Consider the following 21,199-nt stretch of genomic DNA (forward strand, 5'->3'; position numbering starts at 1 on the left):
CATAAACACATTGCATTACACCAAATACACAAAATAATGTTCTTTTTAGCAGCATCATATGACCCCTTTAAAATACATTACTCTCAAATCTAACAATTTTAAATGTAGAACTTTTAATAGGCTACTGAAGTCTTTATAACTTGAATTTTTAGAGTCATGTAATTTTTGTATATAATTTTATTGACAAAAGTTATTTCATCACATATTTGCCATGAAAACGCATATGAGTGATCAAAATATCAAAAAACAACTGATTGTTAGTTAATAAAAAACAAGTATGATACCTAGAAATGTGATTAGCAGCAAGCCATACACTGTAGATGAATCTTAAATTTAACATCTAATGAAGTGCTCTTTGTTGCGTGGTGAATGAAACGACTGTAAATGAAACAAGTTGAGATTTAACGCATGTACATGAGAGGTGTAATATATATTCCTTTATCAGCTCATAAAAATATGAAATTTATATTAAATTTCTCACTGGCATTTCCTGAATGGTGCTTCCTCTTATTGAATATACAAAAGAGGGTGCTGGTAGAATGGATACCTCAAAAATGGCTGGTTCAATGCCAAGTTAGGGTGATCTAGAAACTGGAGAGTTGCTGAGATCACAATCCTGGTTTGTCACCATTGTAGCTATGAGAGCAAGAAAAGTCTCTGCGGCTGGGGTCACGATGGTTACTTACATGCACGCTCTGTAGTTTAAAAAAAAATGTGTAACACCTTAACACTTCTGAAATGTTCAGGAATATTACATTACACTTCCTCTTGTCACATTCATTTTCTATGTAGATACTGTACAGTAATGGCCAATGACGAAGCCTTACTGACATGAATGCAATTTGATAACATATGCAAAACATTCTTTTAAACCGCATCTGTAAAAATTTGTCAATGTAAACAAATAAATAAGTATTTACAATTAGTCAGCAAGGGATACATTACAAAAGGAATGATAACTAATAACCAGAAAAAAAGACAAATAAGTTACAGTAGATAGTAGAAAAGGTAAGAATATAATACATCTCCCCTAAACATTGCAACAAACACAAAAGGCCACAAAAATGTTCTCCACAAGAATGATGAGAAAGACATATAAAAGAATAAAGTATATGAAATGAAAAACGATAAACCCTCAACACTCAGAGTCTTGGGTTCATATTCAAGATGGCAGGACTCAATGTAGCATTACAAAGATTATTTGTGCAACATTTAACTGAGAATCTAAAGCAATGCTGACCATACTTGTCCAGCAGGAGGTATATTCACCTCTTGAAGGCACCTCTGGTCTGTGGATCTGGCCTTTATGCAGGCCCTTATTGCAGAAAGTCTCATTTTCGTCTTTTACTAAGGCACTACACTGATCCGGTTTTGCTTTGATCAAAATAGTCCATGACAAGAGATACAGCACTCCAATCACACTCAATTATCTGCCAAAAAAAATAAAAAAATGAAAAAGAAAAGAAAAAAGGAAAAAAAGAAAAGACAATTTTTTAATAATAGAAAAAAGGAAGATCACAGGATATTTAAATGTTTTCATCTCTAAATAAAGTCATATTTGTTCACCTCTGCATTCATATTTGAGGTCAGAGAAGAAGACGGCCTCCTGGGAGAAAACGAATAACCCGAGTCGTCCACCTGCAAACGTTTTGTCATAAATGGGGCCTGAGTCTGCCATGATCTGCTTGCCTTCATACACAACAACTCTGGGGGGAAAATTACATATTTTCATAAATATAACATTTTCACATTATTTTTTGTTTTTTTTTAATAAAATGTATAAAATATTAAAACATTATTGATAGAATGTACACCTTTTATATCATTGTACATAACATAAAAATTGTATTCTATTAATAAATTCTATACATATCACAAAAACGTGTGTCTAGGAACAGAATATATAATGTCTGTCTAAAACAAGATGTAGTCTGAGTCTATACCTAATGAAACCACATTGTTTTTATACAGTTTTTTATACAATATAAAATATAATATAATAAACATTAATTATATTCTTGATGTTATTGATAAAATTATATATTATATTATATTATATTTATTATATTATATACTCATGAAAAAAAGTGTGTCTTGGAATAGAAAAGGTAGTTGCTGCCTAAAACAAGATTTAGTCTATACATAATGAAGCCACACTTTTTAATAGTTTTTTATACAATATCAAAAATAATATAATAAGCATTAATTATATCTGTGATGTTATTAATGACATTATATGTTATTTTTGTATTATATTATATTATATTATATTATATCTTATACACTCATCAAAAAATGTGTGTCTTGGAATAGAAAAGGTAGTTACTGTCTAAAGCAAGATGGAGTCTGAGTCTATACCTAATGAATCCAGTCTTCGGCCTGTGGATGAGATGCCAGCGGTAGGCGGTATAGTCTTTCCAGCCGATATTCTTCGGGTCGTGCCACAGAGTGCGCACCTAAAAGATATTGGAAAGCCATCCATCATTTTAAGCACTAAGACAGACAGCACTGCTTTGAATCATGGGAATTTATTGGACAGTTTATTGTTAGTAATGGCACGAAAAGAGAAATCTGTCAGGACTAATAAAAGTGAAGGGAGAGTTCACCTGCTGCTTGGTGTTGCCTGTGTGCCATAATGCATTGCGTAGATTTTCCCCAGTGCCTGTTGTGGAGTTGACCACCTTGAGAGAGACGCCAGAGATGCCAAACGCCTTCGATGGCTTGTCTTCCCAGTACGTCTGCGTGATCTGTTTCCACATGACTACGTAAAAACGTCGGCTAGACTGGTATCCAAACACAAAACCTGCATAATCATCATCCCTGTCTGTATTCACATAGAAGGTCCCGCTGAAATCCACAGCGCTGAACTCGTCAAAGCCTGTTATTGCGCATAAAGACAATCCAAAATCAATGCTGGCACGTTTGAGCTTTTCATGTATGGAAATGTTTGCATTACAGCTCACTTACCCACTGCAATTCCAGGGTCGGAGTTGGCAGTTTGCACAAGCTCTTTGCCCTGGTTTCGGACCACCCAGTTTGGATCAATCTGTGTGGTTCCCTTGGGGTCGAGGTGAACCATTTGAAACTTCCGGAAATCTGTGACGCTGATTGCACTGTTTTCCGGGCATGCATCGAAGATATCCGGGACTTTGTCATTGTCGAAATCATTCTCACAGGCATCACCACGGCCGTCACCTGAGAGAAAATATAAGAACTTTAAACCAACTGCTGAGTGAGTGTCTAAAGTAGATTAAACTAGACAAATAATTATAAACAAATCATTATGAGCTTATGAGGTCATATAAAGCCATATACACTGTTCGTGTTAAGACTATCAGTATAACCACTTCATAAAATACTCCAAAGCCACTGACCTAGAAAATTCAAATCTAAGCTTCAAAACATTCAATCATTTGATCTGCAAACTACTGGCATCACAGTGTAGTCTTAGCCAAGAGGTACTTTGTCTTTTGGAAAACTGGAAAACAATGGCTTTTCCCAAAGCTTTAGGATTGTCTCTCTAAGCCAACAAAACCTCAAAGATCTCCAATCTCCCCATAGACTGTGACAGCTTCAGCTAGCATTTGGAGTTCAGAGGGCTGCCGAAATGAACACCCTTTGGAATGCCAAGGCAAATTTCACCCCACTTAAATTTCAAATCCACTTTATAAAAGAGAATGCAAGCAGTAAGCATGGCCTGACAACAGAGAACTTATTCAACCATTATACCATTTAGGCTTAATGTCAAGCTGCGTATATTTGTGTCTAAAATACCTCATAAAACATAAAGAGACGTGGAGCACTACCCTGGGATGCAACTCTTCGGCATTTCTGATGCCAGCGAGACATTTATGCATTTCTTATCTGCTTGCTTTTTATGCCTTGTCTTTGATTTTCTGTTTTATGGGACAGATTCTTGGACGACCCTCTTTGGAAATATGAACAACGTCCAAAACAACAGACGCTTGCATGACACAAAAATTGAATGCAGGATTGTGTATTAAGACAAACAGGTGTGAGGAGCCCAGAGGAAAATTCTTAACGTTGTTTATCAGTTTTCTCAGTTCTCTGGTAATCTGCAGAACAATTGTCCACATCATGCCATATATCAATAATTAGTCACATCATTATTTCAACACATTCCTTATTCTGGAGTGAAATGGTAAAGACCAGAAATGAGATATGATATATGAAGCGAGATATGAAGTGTTCTGTAAGAAGTGTTAGTGTAGCGGTTCAAAACACAAAGTGGGTGTTTTTTTAAATATAGTACATATAACACTGTTTTTACCATCAGAGTCCATTTGGTCCTTGTTGGAAACTAGTCTGCAGTTATCCCGGTCATCAGGAATGCCATCATTATCATCATCATGATCACAAGCATCTCCTTTCCCGTCTCCGTCGTGGTCGGCTTGGTTTGCATTAGGTATGTACGGGCAGTTATCCATGTTATTTTGATGGCCATCTTCATCTATGTCCTGGTTGTCATCACACTGGTCTCCAATTAGATCATTATCTGCATCCGTCTGCAAAAACAAAATGGTACATTCTTTAAAAAAAAATTAATAAAGATGTTTAATCTGCAAAAGCACTCAGTTTCCATTTTTCTCCAGACCTGTTGTGGGTTGTGGACTAAGGGGCAGTTATCACACTGGTCTCCGACACCATCTAAATCGGTGTCTTTCTGGTCTGTGTTGTAAATGAGAGGGCAGTTGTCTCGCTCGTTTAGAATCTCTAAGAGCAGAAATAAGAAAAGGACATGTGAGTCAAATCTGTTGTAATCCAAAATGAGTCACATGGATTGTAAACAACGATCAAAGCTTCTTGTACCATCTCCATCCATGTCAATAGAACAGGCATCTCCTTCCCCATTGTTGTCAGTGTCGGTCTGAGCAGGGTTATGTTCATATGGGCAGTTATCACAACGGTCTCCGACATCATCCTTGTCATAGTCATACTGCCTGGGGTTATACATCAGGGGGCAGTTGTCCTGGAATCAATATATCATATACATGTGTCTATATGAATAGTGCACACACTCTTACAGTATGTACATCAGCAGCATGAAGACAAATCCATAAACGTCACAGGTACTAAATCTACCTTACCCTTTCATCCACTATTTCATCGTTATCATCATCTTTATCACAGGCATCTCCTTGCCCATCATTGTCAAAGTCCTCCTGACCAGAGTTGGGCAGAGTTGGGCAGTTGTCCTGCAGAGATTCAAAGAAAAAGTTAAACACAGGCCTGTTTCACAGTGAAAGCTTAAGCAGTGCATATTGATCTGTAAAAATCATAATCTGACTCTTGTGAGCAAATCAATGGCAAAAACTGAAGACTACTTAAATGTGACTTAATAATGTCTATTAAAGAAAACATCTGTTGCAACCTGCACATCATCCACAGTGGAAAATTGAACATTATAAATTGCATGTGGTGCATGTGGTAACACATCTGTGGAAAATATCAAAATAAGCCACCACAACACACACAATGAATAACAAAATAACAATTTAGTTTTTTTGTTTTATAATATCTATGAACATTCTATTCATCACACAACCCTGAAAATCTGTATCATGGTTTCCACAAAAACATTCAGCAGCACAACTGCTTACAAACATTAATAATAATATGGAATGTTTCTTGAGCACCAAATCAACATACAGTATTAGAATGATTTCTGAAAGATCACGTGACTGGAGTAATGGCTTTGCCATCACAGGAATAAATAATGCTTTCAAATAAAGAAAACAGTTATTTAATATTGTAATAATATTTTTTCCCCCACAATATTACTGTTTTTACTTTTTACTTTATTACTTTTTTTTAAAGAAATAAATGAAGTCTTTATGAGCATAATAAACTTCTTACAAAAACTTTTCAATGATTGTATACATATACATTTTTTAATTATTATAACTAAGGTTTTTTCATGAAATCATTCTGGAAGCAAATATTTTAGTTAATTTTGGGCCCAGGCTGTCACACTACTGCTTCACTTATGTGTGCAGTGTAAAACAAGGCCTTATTCCAGAAATCTGACACTAATAGTTATTCATATCAAATGAACCGCATCAAATCACCCACATACAGTACTACTAAGAATTTCAAGCTTCTTCTGCTATGATATCTCAATTTTTCATTCTGTGCATTACCAATATTTTCCTTTATTTATTATGTGCACATATTTTATCCTTTATTGCTTTCTCGCTTGGCTCTCATTGCTTCCCAGGCTTCAGATCCATGATGCCTTGCAGATTCTGGTCCTGGTTTTTCTCCACGGTGTATCATGACATAATCAAGCAATTATCCATCACAGGAGAAGAATGATGTAATTATTACTTTTGCTCTCCCTCCCTTTGGCTAAACACCTCACCACAAAGACGTTTAAGGGATATAAAATATAAGATTCCAAAAAGGCACGATAGACAGTAAACACTGGGCCAAATCAAAACATTCCTCTAGTTCATGGTCACTGGGCCCCCTGCCTGAGTTGATGCCATTGTCCTGTGGGGTTTATTAAGGTGAAACAATATTTCTTTCCATTTTATATTCCTTAGAAACCCACTCAAAGCAGTCCTCAGCTAAATCTTAAGGTCTGGATTGCATTAAATTGAACCAATGCAGAGACGTCTTTAGTCTCAGCATTTTGTCTTCAATATATCCACATGTTCTATACATTTTTTCTATTAAATTGACATATGGATCCAAATGAGAGGCATGGCACTGGTTAATGTAGTTATGTAGTACCTTTTTGCAATGGTAGGTGGCATTTGCTCCACACACAAGATCCTGGTTGGGCCATCCATCCAGATCAAAGTCCTCTCCACAGATGATACCATCTCCAGCATAACCGATACGGCACTCGCACTTGTACATTGGGTCACTGAAGTGACTAAGGAAGATGCATTCAGCATACTTGTGGCAACTGTGGCTGTTGTCCTTGCAGGGGTTGTAGGGTTCACACACCTATTCATAAGGGAAAAAACAACAGATACTAAAACTTTGTCTATTTAAACACACATGACCCAGAACTTTGAGAACTTGCTGAGGGTATCTGCCGGGAGGCTGGACGTAAATTAGCCACTCGGTAAGTGGTATGCGGGGTGATGTATATATGACTGACCTGTTTGTTGGTTTTAGCTGACTCCACTCCCATGCCGTAGGGCTGAGTCCCTTTGTAGCGCGTGGGGCAGGGGAGACAGTGGAATCCGGGGTCTGTATTCACACATTGCTGTAGGCCACCCACCTTATGACACAGATCTGATACCATATCACACTGCACACCACAGAATGCAAAAAGAGAGAAAGAGAAAAGCAGTACAAGGATCAGAATTGTCAGATTTGTACTGTATATACATACTGCAGGTTCTTGACCGTGTAAAATTCATCAACATGGTGCCAAGGCATTGTTATGTGGTTCCTAGCGTGTTCTGGGTAGTTGCTAGAGTATTGTTTGGTGGTTGCCATGTTAAAATAACTGGCCCCTAGTCTCCATGATATTCTGGTCTCTAGATATGGCTTTGGTTAGGTCTTCAATGTAATATATGGGATTTATTCCTGTTTTAGAATTTTTCGCCAGTTTATTGTAGTTTATTCAGTGCACATCTAGAAAAGTCAATTCACAATGCACATCCAACATTTAAAGGGATAGTTCACCAAAAATTAAAATTCTGTCATTAATTACCCTCATGTTCTTCCAAACCTGTAAGACCTTCGTTCATCTTCGGAACACAAATTAAGATATATTTGATGAAATCCGAGAGCTTTCAAGACAGCAAGGGTACTACTATGTTCAAGGCCCAGAAAGGTAGTAAGGACATGGTTAAAATAGTCCATGTGACATCAGTGGTTCAACCTTAATTTTATGAAGCTGTGAGAAAACTTTTTGTGCGCAAAGAAAATAAAAATAACGACTTTATTCAACAATTGTTCTCTTTCTTGTCATTCTCTGCCATGCATTCACGAGAGTACCACGATGCTGATGCAGGAACCGGTGTTCTGACGTAGAACCTGGATGTCCTTGTTTACAAGCAGATGAATGCCCACACATACATCAAGGTTACTGTCGTGAACATGCGTCGAAGTATGACGCGGAAAAGAAGAAATTGTTGAAGTCGTTATTTTTGTTTTCATTTCACACAAAAAGTATTCTCATAGCTTCATAAAATTACGGTTGAACCACTGACTATTTTAATGATGGCCTTACTACCCTTCTGGGCTTTGAACGTGTCAGTTACATTGCTGTCTATACAGGGTCAGAAAGCTCTCGGATTTCGTCAAAAATATCTTAATTTGTGTTCCAAAGATGAATGAAGGTCTTGCGGGTTTGGAACGACATGAGGGTGAGTAATTAATGACAGAATTTTTGGGTGAACTATCCCTTTAAGGCCTCATTCATATCTGTAGCACAAACATGCAGAACAAGTTCAGTCACATTTACCATTGTTCGATGAATTTTCACAGGCAAAATCCAGTCATTTTAATAGGAATCCATGCGATCGTGAGATTTTGTATCAGGTCAGTTGGTTATGCGAATTCACTGCGCTGACCAACAGACAGCTGTTTGTTTTGAAAGTGACTTCTGTATGAGCTGTGCTTCATACATCACTGCACTACTGACAATATATAATGGACCTTTTTGCAAATTTCACTGATGTGACTGCACCTTAACATACCAATGTTAATACTTAGGGTTACAGGTTTGTTCAGAAGTATTTTGATCTAATTAGTCTGATGTAATTTTGCACACCTCATTGACATCTTCACAGGAAGTTCCATTGCCACGATAACCATTCGGGCAGGGTCCACATTCCCAGGATCCATCAGAAGCTGTGATACACTCGACTCCGGAGAAGCAAGGGTTCGAAAGACAGCCATCTGTCAAATCAACACAGCACTGTTTTAGTATAAAACATCACATATTATTCTTTCTCACTTACTAAAAAAATAGATTTTAGGAGGTTGAAAGAGAACAGCACTGTAAAAGGACATACAGTGGGTACGGAAAGTATTCAGACCCCCTTAAATTTTTCACTCTTTGTTATATTGCAGCCATTTGCTAAAATCATTTAAGTTAATTTTTTTTCCTCATTAATGTACACACAGCACCCCATATTGACAGAAAAACACAGAATTGTTGACATTTTTGCAAATTTATTAAAAAAGAAAAACTGAAAAATGCTCAGTATTTAGTAGAAGCACCCTCTTGATCTAATACAGCCATGAGTCTTTTTGGGAAAGATGCAACAAGTTTTTCACACATGGATTTGGGGATCCTCTGCCATTCCCTCTTGCAGATCCACTCCAGTTCTGTCAGGTTGGATGGTAAACGTTGGTGGAAAGCCATTTTTAGGTCTCTCCAGAGATGCTCAATTGGGTTTAAGTCAGGGATCTGGCTGGGCCATTTAAAAGGACATACATGCAACATATGTTGTTCATATGTTTGTTTTTCTTACCAATAGGACACTCCTGTCGGTTGCATACTTCATTTTCAGTGGAGTCTCCAAGACACTTCCTTCCTCCATGCTGTGGTTCAGGGCTGTTACATTCCCTAACACGACTCTTCAGACCCCCTCCACATGTAGCCGAACACATTGCCCAAGGAGACCATGGACCCCAGCCACCATCAACTAAATGGCATAACATGAGATACATTTGCATTTATTAGTTATAACACCCTAAAAGTTTGATTCACAAATCTGTTCATAGAGTGACTCAATGCCCCCAGAGGGCATGTACAGCATCTGTTTTGTGACCTAATAAAATTAATGTTTATATAATTATATAATATAAAGTACTATTCTTTGTTTTTAATGTGACAAAGTCCATCTGCTGGTTATTCCATTTTTGTTTTATATTAAACTGGTTGTTATTTAGTTTTATTATGCCATTGTTCAGCTTATGCAATTTTAAGAGAACCAAACACAGATATTCTAGTGCTGCATACGTCAAAGAACTGATATTGATGTAATGAAACGAACTAATAAAGCTAAAAAACATTTTTAGATATGAATGAACTTGGATTTCATTTTGGACCAAATGTTAGGTTATGTAATGCCTCTAATATATCGCAATCTGTGTGCTTGCACATTCCTGGCTAATGTGGAAATAACACATAAACGCCCAAAATAAGCAGGCACAATGCACATAGCTTGCCCTCTTCTGGCACTGCTCTTCAGAAACTAAAAGTTAGCCCAGATCCTAAACATTCAATAGCCCCTGATCGAAAAAATTGCAGGGTGTTCCCAGTCATCTGCCGTGTCTCCGATGTGAATCTCATTCATCAGGCATTTCATAAGCATCTTTGCCATAATCCTCTGATTGAACAAATTGCCCAAATTTGTGTACCCTCCCTGCTCTAATGATAATATAAGCCCTGGAAAGAATGACATCATCCTCTCAATGTTTTCCAGTTAAGATCTGAACAGCAGGGTGGATGAGATGGTTTCTATATGAGCATGTGTGTGGTTGGGCTCCATTTGGGGTTGAGCTTTAAATTTTGTAGGGCTGTCAAAGTTAATGTTCAACAGCATAACATTTTTTGAAATGCAGCTAACACGTATTTTATATTTAACAATGGTGATTAAATATGCAATACTCACTCGGACAGGGGTCCATGTGGCAACCTTGTGTCTCTCGTCCGTCACCTTCACAGTCTTTTCCACCTCTTTGTGGAACAGGAGCATTGCAGTGACGGATACGTGTGATCAGACCCTCTCCACACGTCACTGAGCAGGATGACCATGGAGACCATAAGCTCCAGCCACCGTCCTGACGGACTGCAAAACACAATGTTACTATAAGTGTGCTACAATGGCTCACTTCCAGCTATCACACATACAGTGGTTGTATTCATACCTCTGCGGTCACATTTTCCCAAACTGCACTTGCGTGTCTGAATCGAGGGTCCAGAACATGTATTGCTTGTGTCATCACAAGAGCGCCCCCTCTGTTGTGTGCCACTTCCACATGTGACTGTGCACTGAGTCCATTCTGACCATGGAGACCAGCCATCTTCACTGTCCATTGCTAGACAAAGACATATACCATATCATAAGGAAATGTACAAATATACTGTATATGTTGCCTGTTTTTGGGTCTGTCCATTTATTTAAACACAAAAAAAGTTTTGTGTCTGTAAGATTTTTTGAAAAAAGTCTCTCTTAAGCTATAAACAAAAGACAAATTTGGTTGTAATTTATCTCTGTATGTTTGTGCTTCCACTTACGAAGGCAAACTGGACAGCATTCGCCATCGATGAAGGATGGATTGGCACATGCCACTGGAGGACAAGTGATTTGACGACAAACCACTTTTCCCTTTTTGCAGGTACATTTAGTACAGCTATCCACAATCCAGTCCTCTTTGTCCTCAAACATACGGCCATCTTGCCAACACATAGTCTGCTCCGAAAGACTCTGCATCTTATTTAGTGCCTCCTTCATCGCTGTGTTTTCTTCTGTCTAAAAAGTCAGTTTGAAATTAAATGAATCACACAGTTGTTCATCTTCATGCTGCAATGAGACCTCATTCAGTCTTTCCACACATTCAAACATAACCAGCAGTCAAAATAACTATACATTTTCATGCATTGAAAATTTTAGATGTTTTCCAACAGAAAACTTTTAACACGGTGATTTACTGAGCTCACATTCCTGCCACAGTTATGTGGGTAGATACCAAATTATGGTCCAACTATTCCGTTCATGTGCCCACAAACATAACTGCCCTCACATTTTTTAAACATCTGACAAAATCAGTTAACATCAACAATATGGCATGCTCTATCTGCGTGTGAGATCTAAGAGGCTCTTTTCTAAATTACAGAAGTTATACAGTGGGTGCCTAGTCTTGTCTAGGCCTGATAAAGTGTAGGATAACACGAGTTACATTTGGATCTGTCAAAGCAACACAACAGGACTCACCACTTTCTGCAGACCATCTATAAGGTTGCTAACAACAACTCTGAGACCCTTGAGCTCCTGGAGGAGGTTGGCCAGTTCTTCACAGGACCGTTCACACATCAGTTCTGAGGAGCTGGTTGCTGGAACATCTGTATTCTGGCCAATCACATTGGTGGCAATTGAAGATGGAACCTCCACCACCTCTGCGCTCTCACTGACTACATTCGCCTCCTCTGAGGAAAGAGAGAAGGAAATCTAATTAGATGTAGACATCTATAATTAACACATGAATTCCGATAGGTTGGTTCAAAAGCCATGGCACAACAATTCGATTTGTGAGACTCTTTACAATTGAATAATATGTTCATAGTGACCAGAGGCTCCAAAATGGACAAAAAACATAAATAACACTGTACACTATATTCCAAATCTTCTAAAGCCACTCAATGGCTTTGCGTGATGAACAGACTGGTACCTCATGGGTGACCATAAGAGACATCTTTCACAAATCTTACCATCCCAAACTTTTGAAGTAGTGCATACTATAATATCCCATCCATAACAGAACATTTAAGCAAAAAGAAAGCAAAAAAAGTGCATCTGTCACTGGTCACAGAACTGGTTGAGCGAACATTGTGTCAGGTTGGTTAAAATGTTTTGATAGACCCACAGTGTTTACACTTTTCAGAGGAATCACAAACTACAAATGGGTTACTTATAGATATTTGAGCAAGGTGGGATAAGAAAAAGTCTTTTAATGTTGGAAAAATTATACACTTCACCTTTAAGGCAAGTACAAAGATGGGGAATGCAGACATTGGGTATCTCACAGCATGACAACTAAACCTGTTTGCAATAAGGCCTCTTTATACACGACACTCAGGCGCTTGAAGATTGCAATAGGAAGCCAAATTAAAACATTTCATTGGCTCCTGTGATATAACACACATGTAACCGCGAGCAAACTATTTCTAGGCACACAGACCTATCTCAGCAATTCTTGGTCGCCGTCTTTAGACGCAATTTTTTTTGAAGTTATTTTCAAGTAGTTCAAAAGGAGTAATATAATATTAAAGTCTGGGTGGGGCAGTACTATGAGTTACCCCAATAAACTATTATTAAAAGTCTAACATAAAACAGCACTTAGTTTTTAGATTAGACAGTTGTAAATATCTTCACTTGTTTCCTTTGTTATTGCCAGATAACAACGAAACGAAGACTCTTAGGGCAGCATCAAAGATAGCGTCATAATTTCTGGATATATGACATGTAGATTACCATCATGTGTAAAGAGTTATTCGTTGAACATACTCTAGACACTCAAAACATTTTTAAACCATGATATTATTTTGGTTTGAACTCCCTTATGTGAAGCCAGGACTGTTTTTCTATATCTGTAGAACTCATTTAATCCTCAAGTGACTTTAAGTGTGTTTCTGTCTGTCTGTGTGTGTGTGTGTGTGTGTGTGTGTGTGTGTGTGTGTGTGCGCGTATGTGGTAGTGCGAGTGTGTTTGGTTGCATTCATGTTTAACTTAACTACCCTTCCTTCTTGGCCTTATGACCTACTGACACATCTATGTGAGTGAACACATGGCCCTTTTGCTTCTAACAAGGTAAAATCATTTAAATATAAGCTAAAAATGAGCTAAATGCAATTTTTGTACAATTACAACAACATAACAGTCTTAAAACTAAATCATGAGGGCTGATGTGCATTGAAAGACACTTACAAAATCAGAACAGATTGATGGATGGATGGCCTACTTAGACAAATACAGGCTTGTACTACACGCACATTATGGCAATTCCAAGCTAATAATTTCTTCAGTCACGGTGGTTGCTGCTAATCTGAGTGAGTGTGCACAGGTCTCCACAAGCGTGAGCCCCTCTAAGCATGTTTATTTAGAAAGCTAAGTGTCAAGTGCCAAAAACCTTCCCCTGAGTGAAGGATGTCAAAAGCCTGCAGTTTAAGAACCCATTCTTTCCACAGCCACCATTCGGCTGACATTGAAGAAAACCAAAACACAAAATATTCCAACAAAATGGAGATCATTACAGAACGAATCCCTTCCTGTCTGTGAGTTACATATTCCGTACAGCAGTTCCAATTAAACAGGAACTTCATCTTGATCCCACAAATCTTTTTTGGCTGTCTAAAAGAATGTTAAGACTCACAAGCCCCTCCTACCTGGGTTTCCAAGATCACATCCCCTGCTCTCCAGAATGTCCTCAAGTGGGGTGTCAAAGATAAAACGTACATTCTGCAGCAAGCCCTGAAAGAAACAACAGCTGCTGTCAGGCTTACTTTGCCAATTTTCAACCGTTCACATATTTCTCCCATGACTGCGAAGTTGGGTTGGATTTACAGAACACTAGAGGATCAGCTGTAATTTATTACTCAGTTTCCAGCAACTTGTTTGGCATGCACTGCAACTACTAATGCAGATTAAATTGCCTTACAAAGAGCAAAAACGTATTAGTTGCTATTCTTGATATCCTGTAGCTTATGTCCTAATGCATTCAACTGGCATGCACTTTACTTTTCTCGATAATGTAAGGTCAAACATACCCTAAAGTGGCTTTCTCGTGTGGCCCCTTTGGCCACATACATATGACCACCTGTGGCGGTCAGGTGTTCATAGAAAGGTTCATCGAGAATAAAGCTATCAATGAGTCCACAACCAATGTACAAAGTTGCTGTCTCTCCATGCACATAAAGCGTTACATTCTTCCACTGTGAATCCGAGAGGTCTACATCCTCAAAAGAGATCACATTGCGTGAGCCATCAGCCCACCAGTACACCAAATCTAAAGTGTTGGTTCTTCCATCCGAAACAACTTCAAACTGCCTGCGCTCTCCAGGGCCTTCCAGTGCAAGAATGGTGCCACGGGATGTGCGGTCCTGGCGCAGAGTGGCTGTCAGAATGAAGCCTTCGTTGTTTTGTATCTGCAAAAGAAGTTTTTGTACCGCTGTGGAGCTGACCGAGGGGAGCTGGTCAAAACGGATGAAGCGGTATGCTGGAGCATCGCTGTCCAGACCCTTGAAAAGCTTCACACCTATAGTCTTGCGTGTGATCCCACTGGTTTCAAACAGGTCAAAAACGGTCTCATCTTCCATTTGTGCATCTAAAAATAGGTACATGTTTTAAGTTATTTTACATTTGGTTATTCTATATTCAATTTGTCACTACATACAAAATCTGATTCAATGTTTATTGAGCTACATGGAATATTTTACACCCCAGGACCGTTTTAAATAAAGGCAAAAAGGTGATTAAAGATGGTGTAACACTGAATTAGTCATAGGACATAAGAAACACGCTTTCCCTTGTGTATATATATATATAACCTAGTACAAAATGACTAAAAATAATCCATGTAGGCTATATAATTGTTAGAGTACAACAACAATATGACTCATATGATACATGCTGGTCCTAAGGTGATACACACTCAAATATGATGCAATAAAGATTATTTAGATACAGAATATCAAGAAAAAATCTACAGTATTACCTTGAGATTTTACGAAGGTGAAGTGAAGCAAAAGGGCCAACATTCGGAGACATCTTCGGAGAATCATTCTTCTATGGATAACAATGGTAACCAAATGTTAATGTTTCACGTTAATTAAGTTACCTGCACCACAGTGGCTCTGCTCTGCTGAAAACCAGGAAGACCTCATCTAGCATTAAAAAATGCATTATTAGACATGCTCAAATCCACTGAATCTATCAGGTTGTCCACTGGCATGCGCAATTGAGAAACTGCTCCAAAGCTTATGAACGAGCTTGTATAAAATATATGCTGTAGCCTATGTAATAAAACTCTACAATATTCTTTAGCGCAAGTATACAAACAAATACATTAAAGGTATTGAAACTTTTGTGAAAGTGCGAATCATAGCCTACAACTACTTTTCAAAGGAATTTCCGTCAGGGCACAATCCTTTTAGATTTCAGTCGCACAACCAAAATTATCGTTTGGCGTACATAAAAACGTTTTTATGATTACGCCTGTCATATGTACATACAATAAAGTATTTTACTGACGTATGCTACTGAACGATAGGCGATTGATCAGCGTAGAGTTGCTATGGTTACCTCTTTACGCGCCTGCAACGCGAGCGTCTACACGGCGCACTCTGACTAAAATGTAATTTTTGAAGTTGTGAAAAAAAATCAACGGTAAAAACACTGTGACGCAAACGCATGTATAGTCTGTGTAAAAAGAATACACATTTTTAAGAACCCACGACATATTTATTTTGGCTTCTCATAAACCAGCAACAATAGAGAAGTGACAAGCATCTCACTTACCCGAACCAAAGGTGAACTCCGTGAAATATAGTAAAAAAAATAAATAAAAAAAAACTAGTCTAACAAATAAGTATATGTACAAGACTAAAATAACTATCCGCTCTACTCCTCAGTCAGTTCCACAATGGTAAACCCAGGATAATGATCAAAAAGTCATTGCGTAAAACCTGGAGATGCCACGGGTCCCCAAGCGCAAAGTTTAAAATTCGCGCACGAAGCGAGTTACACAGTTCACAGAGGAAGACAGTCAATCACGAGATGTTACTGAACAATGTCTTTATGTTCCAATGCTGATACGTGATAAATCCAGATGATGCCGGACTCACGGGCTCCCTCTTCATAACTGATCTCTCTTGGCGCATATTTGGTTTCAAAAGGGGAGGGTTTGGGGTGCTGGAGGAGGGTTGCGCTGGACTGGAAGAGGTGCGGGTTGTTGCAGTGACAGCACGTCATGACAGTTTTCATTAGCTAATGCAGTTCTGAATCGCGCCTGGGGCTGTTGGGGTAAGGGTGAAGACCTAAATGTGAGCATAGTTATGTGAGAAGGTCAAGATTGAAGTCAGGTTTATACTAAAAAGCACTAGAAAAGAAGTGTCAATGGACAAATGCCAGATCACACCAAACACACTTCACACAAAAAAAATCTGTTAGTGATATACAGAGAGAGTGTACATATGTACAGTACAACTAAAACAATATATAAATAATATATTACTATAATATAATACATAATAATTTCCATCCTGTAATTCTATAGCCCAGTATCAAATACCAAATACAGTATGTCCCATAAATATTCAGACAGACAGAGATAGATAGATAGATAGATAGATAGATAGACAGATAGATAGATAGATAGATAGATAGACACAATGAACACCTCACAGCACAACGTGGCATTTACCATTTAAGATGTATGACTTTAATTTGACCTGTTCTCTCAGGAGTTTTACATTCCTTTGAAAATATGCTCCATTCCTTTCTGAAAACAAAACGGAAGACATTCCATCAATTTTTTGTTGAGTGGGAACATTTTACGAAAGCACATAAAGTGGAGATATACTACAGCAGATGAGACAGATGATGTACATGTTTACAGCCTGCCCTAGGTGAAGCAAATCAGAGAGCTCTCGCAAAATCTGGCCTCAGCAGAGGGTTAAATGCATGACATCATTGTATATTTCACTACTTTATGCTGGAAATTACTTTATATCCTGTATACGTCCAAAATGAGAAAGTATCCCCATGAGTGCCGCCCTCTTTTAAGTGCCTGATTAGAGTGAGCAAAATAATAAGTCTTCCTTCCTTTGACCGAACTGATGTGTCCGTGGAGTCTAAATTACAGTTCCAGGTTTTTCAAACAAATTTGATGTTGTTTTGCCAAGATGTGCATTTTATAATCAGCTCTTGAGAAAGGTTCCTCGTTAATTACATAATGCACACAGAACAGGGATGCCTGCCAAAGCTCATGCATCATATGATCATGAGCGTACCTTTTTATGTGTAGCTATAAGTTAATAAGTCAGTTTTGCTCTTAAAGGCCAACTGCAGCATTAAAAACTTTTACAAAGTTTTATCACAAAGATGATACACATTCAAATGTGAGAAATAAAGATGATTTAAATACAGAATATCAAGAAAAATCTACAGTATTACCTTGAGATTTTATGAAGGTGAAGAGAAGCAAAAGGGCCAACATTCGGAGACATCTTCGGAGAATCATTCTTCTATGGATAACAATGGTAGCCAAATGTTAATTTTTCACGTTAATTAAGTTACCTGCACCACAGTGGCTCTGCTCTGCTGAAAACCAGGACGACCTCATCTAGCATTAAAAATACATTATTAGACATGTTCAAATCCACTGAATCTATCAGGCTGTCCACTGGCATGCGCAATTGAGAAACTGCTCCAAAGCTTATGAACGAGTTTGTATAAAATATATGCTGTAGCCTATGTAATAAAACTGTACAATATGCTTTAGCACAAGTATACAAACAAATACATTAAAGGTATTGAAATTGAATTGTGAAAAGCTATAAGTTAATAAGTCAGTTTTGCTCTTAAAGGCCAACTGCAGCATTAAAAACTTTTACAAAGTTTTATAATTGTTTCTTTTAATGTATTACAGAACTATCACTTTGATGCAGAGGAAAGGGCATGTCATTGCATATGTTTTCTGAACTGTTCAGTAAATATATATGCTCAGAGTGTGAAAGTATTGCTTTTTTGTAGACTGCAAACCTAGCGATCATAACTCGGAGAGAAGGACATTTTGACCACTAGACTGTCCCAATGGGGTCACTGGGAAGCTTACCAGATTGATTTTGGTCCAGGGAGAATCATCAATTAATCTTCTTTTTCTTTCTTGTTGTCTTTTGACCACCTCTTGTACAGATAATAAATAATAGGATACTTAGAAATAGAAACAATTTCTGGAAAAATTATCTTTCAAACAAGTGGAATAAAAGCAAACATATGGTAAACTAATGCACATAACCAGTGTTCGAATTGTGTCAAAGCTCTTGGGGGGTCCCCCTAACCAACACCCCACCCCACACCCCCTTCACAAAAAATAAAATAAAATAAAATAAAAAAATAAAATAAAAAAAACTTTATATGCATATGATGCATATTTTTTGTTATCGTTGAGAAAACCAAATTCTAAGATAAAAGATTATTTTAGGATGATCAGTGAATTAGGTGTACCAAACAATCACTAAGCAAGAAAGAAGAATTAAATATCTAGCCTAGGGTGTGCAATGTTGACAAAAAATTATATCTCAATATTTTCTGGGATTTTATCGATAACGATAATCAGACAATATTTTGTGTGTGTTGCGTTGCAGGACTGCCGTGGACAGCTGACTCTGTGTGGTCAGTTCACAGCAGTGACAGAAATTCATCTTTTCCAACAGGTTTAAAATGATTTTTACCCTTTATGGGTATTTTTACCTTTGTAAAGCCATTCTTTTCTAGAAGTGTGTCAAATTCTTACATTTAATCAATAAAGTCAATTGCAATAATAAGACATTTGGGGCTGTTACCAAAAACAAATAAAATCATTATCAACAAAATTCATGCAATGCAAGGGAAACACAGAAGCTGCATCTGAAGAGGCATTTAGATGCATATACACACTGTTAATGCAGGACATGAATGCATTTAACCTGCAGTTACACATGCATAAATAATGTTTTGATATTTTAAGGCGAGACACTGCAGGTGAATAGGGTAAAAAAAATTAACTACTAATTATCACCTTACTTACCCAGTTGATTGATTACATTGATAATTGCAAACATTTTTTGTATTACAAGTTTTGTAAAATGTTATGTTTAAATATGCAAATGAGGCATTATCTAATGAAATATGCGCTAATTTGCATACATTTCTAGTACAAAAATCTGAACACTGGATGAAGTCAGTTTCAAAATTCTTGTTTATTTTTTTTTTACATATTAGAGGCAAATGTTTTTACAGAGGGAATTTGGGGTATCTCTTTTTGTCACTCCATAATTCAGAAAATACTTTTAGGGCTGACAAACAAGATGTTACAGCAACTCATGTCAAAAGGGGCAACTGACTTCCAAAGGGAATCACTCCTACTTACTGTTTGACTGAAACAAACATTAAACAAAAAAAACATTACATTTACATGGACTGCATGTTAGGATGTCATCGGTCAATTTCAAATGACAGCGATTTCAAAATTTAACAAAATGCATTAAACAAAGACAATCAAAACATTCCAGACTTGTAACCCGAAGGTCGTGGGTTTGAGTAAAAATGTAAAGTTTGGTGTGTGTAAGTTCTACTGAAGTGGAGATTTTATGGCTCAGTGTAGGAGAAAAAACTCATTTTGAGAAAACGGCCTTTAAAAATATGTATTGTAATTGAATCTATTGACACAAATAGATAAAGTGCTATAAAAGAAACGCTTAACAGTGTCTTTTGGATGTTTTCTTTCCACTAGTCTGAAAAAACACTTTATGAAAAGTCAAAAAGCCCAAAATCTCAAAATTGACAGGTGAATGAAAAAACAGTGCTTTTGCCTGCAGTGTCTCCCCTTAATCTTAAAACGTTGAATACTGATATTTGAAATGATTTTAAATATATATATATAAAAAGGTATTTTAAAATGTGAAATTAAAACCGCCAGTAGGTGGCAGCAAGTCACTGTTAATAAGTGATTAATTGCGATTGAACAGAATCATTCAAACGGTTGATTCATTCAGGAACGAAACACTCATGTTTTTCAGACACACAAAACAGTGTTGTGGCTTTGTTTGGAACCATTTTTGTTGGCGAAATAGAGCAAAAAATAGGCAATATGTTGTCTAAAACGTAAGTCTCTTAATATTAACTTCTTGTTTATTGAACTGTTGTATGAAATCAATATCACATTTGTGATTTTTGCGAAAAAATTGCACTCTTTGTGTGATATTGATAAACTATATGAAATTATATAAATATATAAATTTTCTGCCCCTTGAATTTTGGGAGCATTCTAAATGCATTTTATTTTACTGAATCATGCAGTGAAAGAACACACTCTAAATTAGCATTCAGTCTAACTGTTAGCTAGTTTTAAGCACTCATAACTCCTCTTATTATCAATGAAGCTGTCCATACACTGTATGATGAATGAATATCTAATTTACATAGTACGTACATCTGCACTTTGTTGCTTATGATGAGGGAATTCGCGAGTTTCAGTCTGAACAAAACTCTGGGGTTTCAGCAATGACTAATCTGAACGCCTCTGATTGGCTACTGCATTCCTAAGCTCAACAGAATCGTGTGTGATTGGTTATAATGAGCAATGCTGTAAAAACGCGTAAAAATAAAATATGATGTAACATAAGCAGGTCTAAATTTAATACAGCAATAGAAACTTCATTTTAAGTATCAAAGTTTTATAGAAAAACCAGGGGACCCCCCAAGTATATATTTTTGGGTGTTAT

General features: G+C 37.3%; 1 protein-coding gene across 5 annotated transcripts; it reads right to left on the reverse strand.

Annotated features, from left to right (window-relative positions):
* Positions 1 to 1,035: 1,035 nt before the first annotated feature.
* LOC107755534 (thrombospondin-2-like) lies at positions 1,036 to 16,553 on the reverse strand. 5 transcript variants are annotated; one of them, XM_016572376.1, is made up of 21 exons: positions 16,233 to 16,553; positions 15,430 to 15,500; positions 14,483 to 15,039; positions 14,102 to 14,186; positions 11,934 to 12,145; positions 11,237 to 11,471; positions 10,867 to 11,037; positions 10,611 to 10,787; positions 9,465 to 9,638; positions 8,759 to 8,886; positions 7,133 to 7,285; positions 6,757 to 6,975; positions 5,109 to 5,216; positions 4,831 to 4,990; positions 4,616 to 4,734; positions 4,292 to 4,526; positions 2,968 to 3,195; positions 2,607 to 2,878; positions 2,359 to 2,456; positions 1,567 to 1,706; positions 1,036 to 1,430 (listed from the first exon to the last, which is right to left on the reverse strand). In XM_016572376.1, the coding sequence occupies exons 2-21, from the start codon at positions 15,494 to 15,496 to the stop codon at positions 1,423 to 1,425; spliced, it is 3,546 nt and encodes a 1,181-aa protein (XP_016427862.1). In that variant the 5' UTR covers positions 15,497 to 15,500; positions 16,233 to 16,553; the 3' UTR covers positions 1,036 to 1,422. The 5 variants fall into 5 exon arrangements, with proteins under 5 accessions (XP_016427862.1, XP_016427861.1, XP_016427860.1 ...); XM_016572375.1 differs by having other exon boundaries at positions 1,036 to 1,706; positions 16,400 to 16,553; XM_016572374.1 differs by having other exon boundaries at positions 1,036 to 1,706.
* Positions 16,554 to 21,199: the final 4,646 nt, after the last annotated feature.

This window comes from Sinocyclocheilus rhinocerous, unplaced genomic scaffold (genome assembly GCF_001515625.1).
Source record: "Sinocyclocheilus rhinocerous isolate Xijiao unplaced genomic scaffold, SAMN03320098_v1.1 scaffold140, whole genome shotgun sequence".
Classification (NCBI taxonomy): Eukaryota; Metazoa; Chordata; class Actinopteri; order Cypriniformes; family Cyprinidae; genus Sinocyclocheilus; species Sinocyclocheilus rhinocerous.

Excerpts from the sequence above, each read along its gene's own strand:
- LOC107755534 (XM_016572375.1), bottom strand. The coding sequence starts at position 15,496 with ATGATTCTCCGAAGATGTCTCCGAATGTTGGCCCTTTTGCTTCACTTC. Across the intron at positions 8,887-9,464 it reads CCGACAGGAGTGTCCTATTG|ATGGCTGTCTTTCGAACCCT; the intron begins GTAAGAAAAACA and ends TTGATTTGACAG. Across the intron at positions 3,196-4,291 it reads GGACCAAATGGACTCTGATG|GTGACGGCCGTGGTGATGCC; the intron begins GTAAAAACAGTG and ends ATTTTCTCTCAG.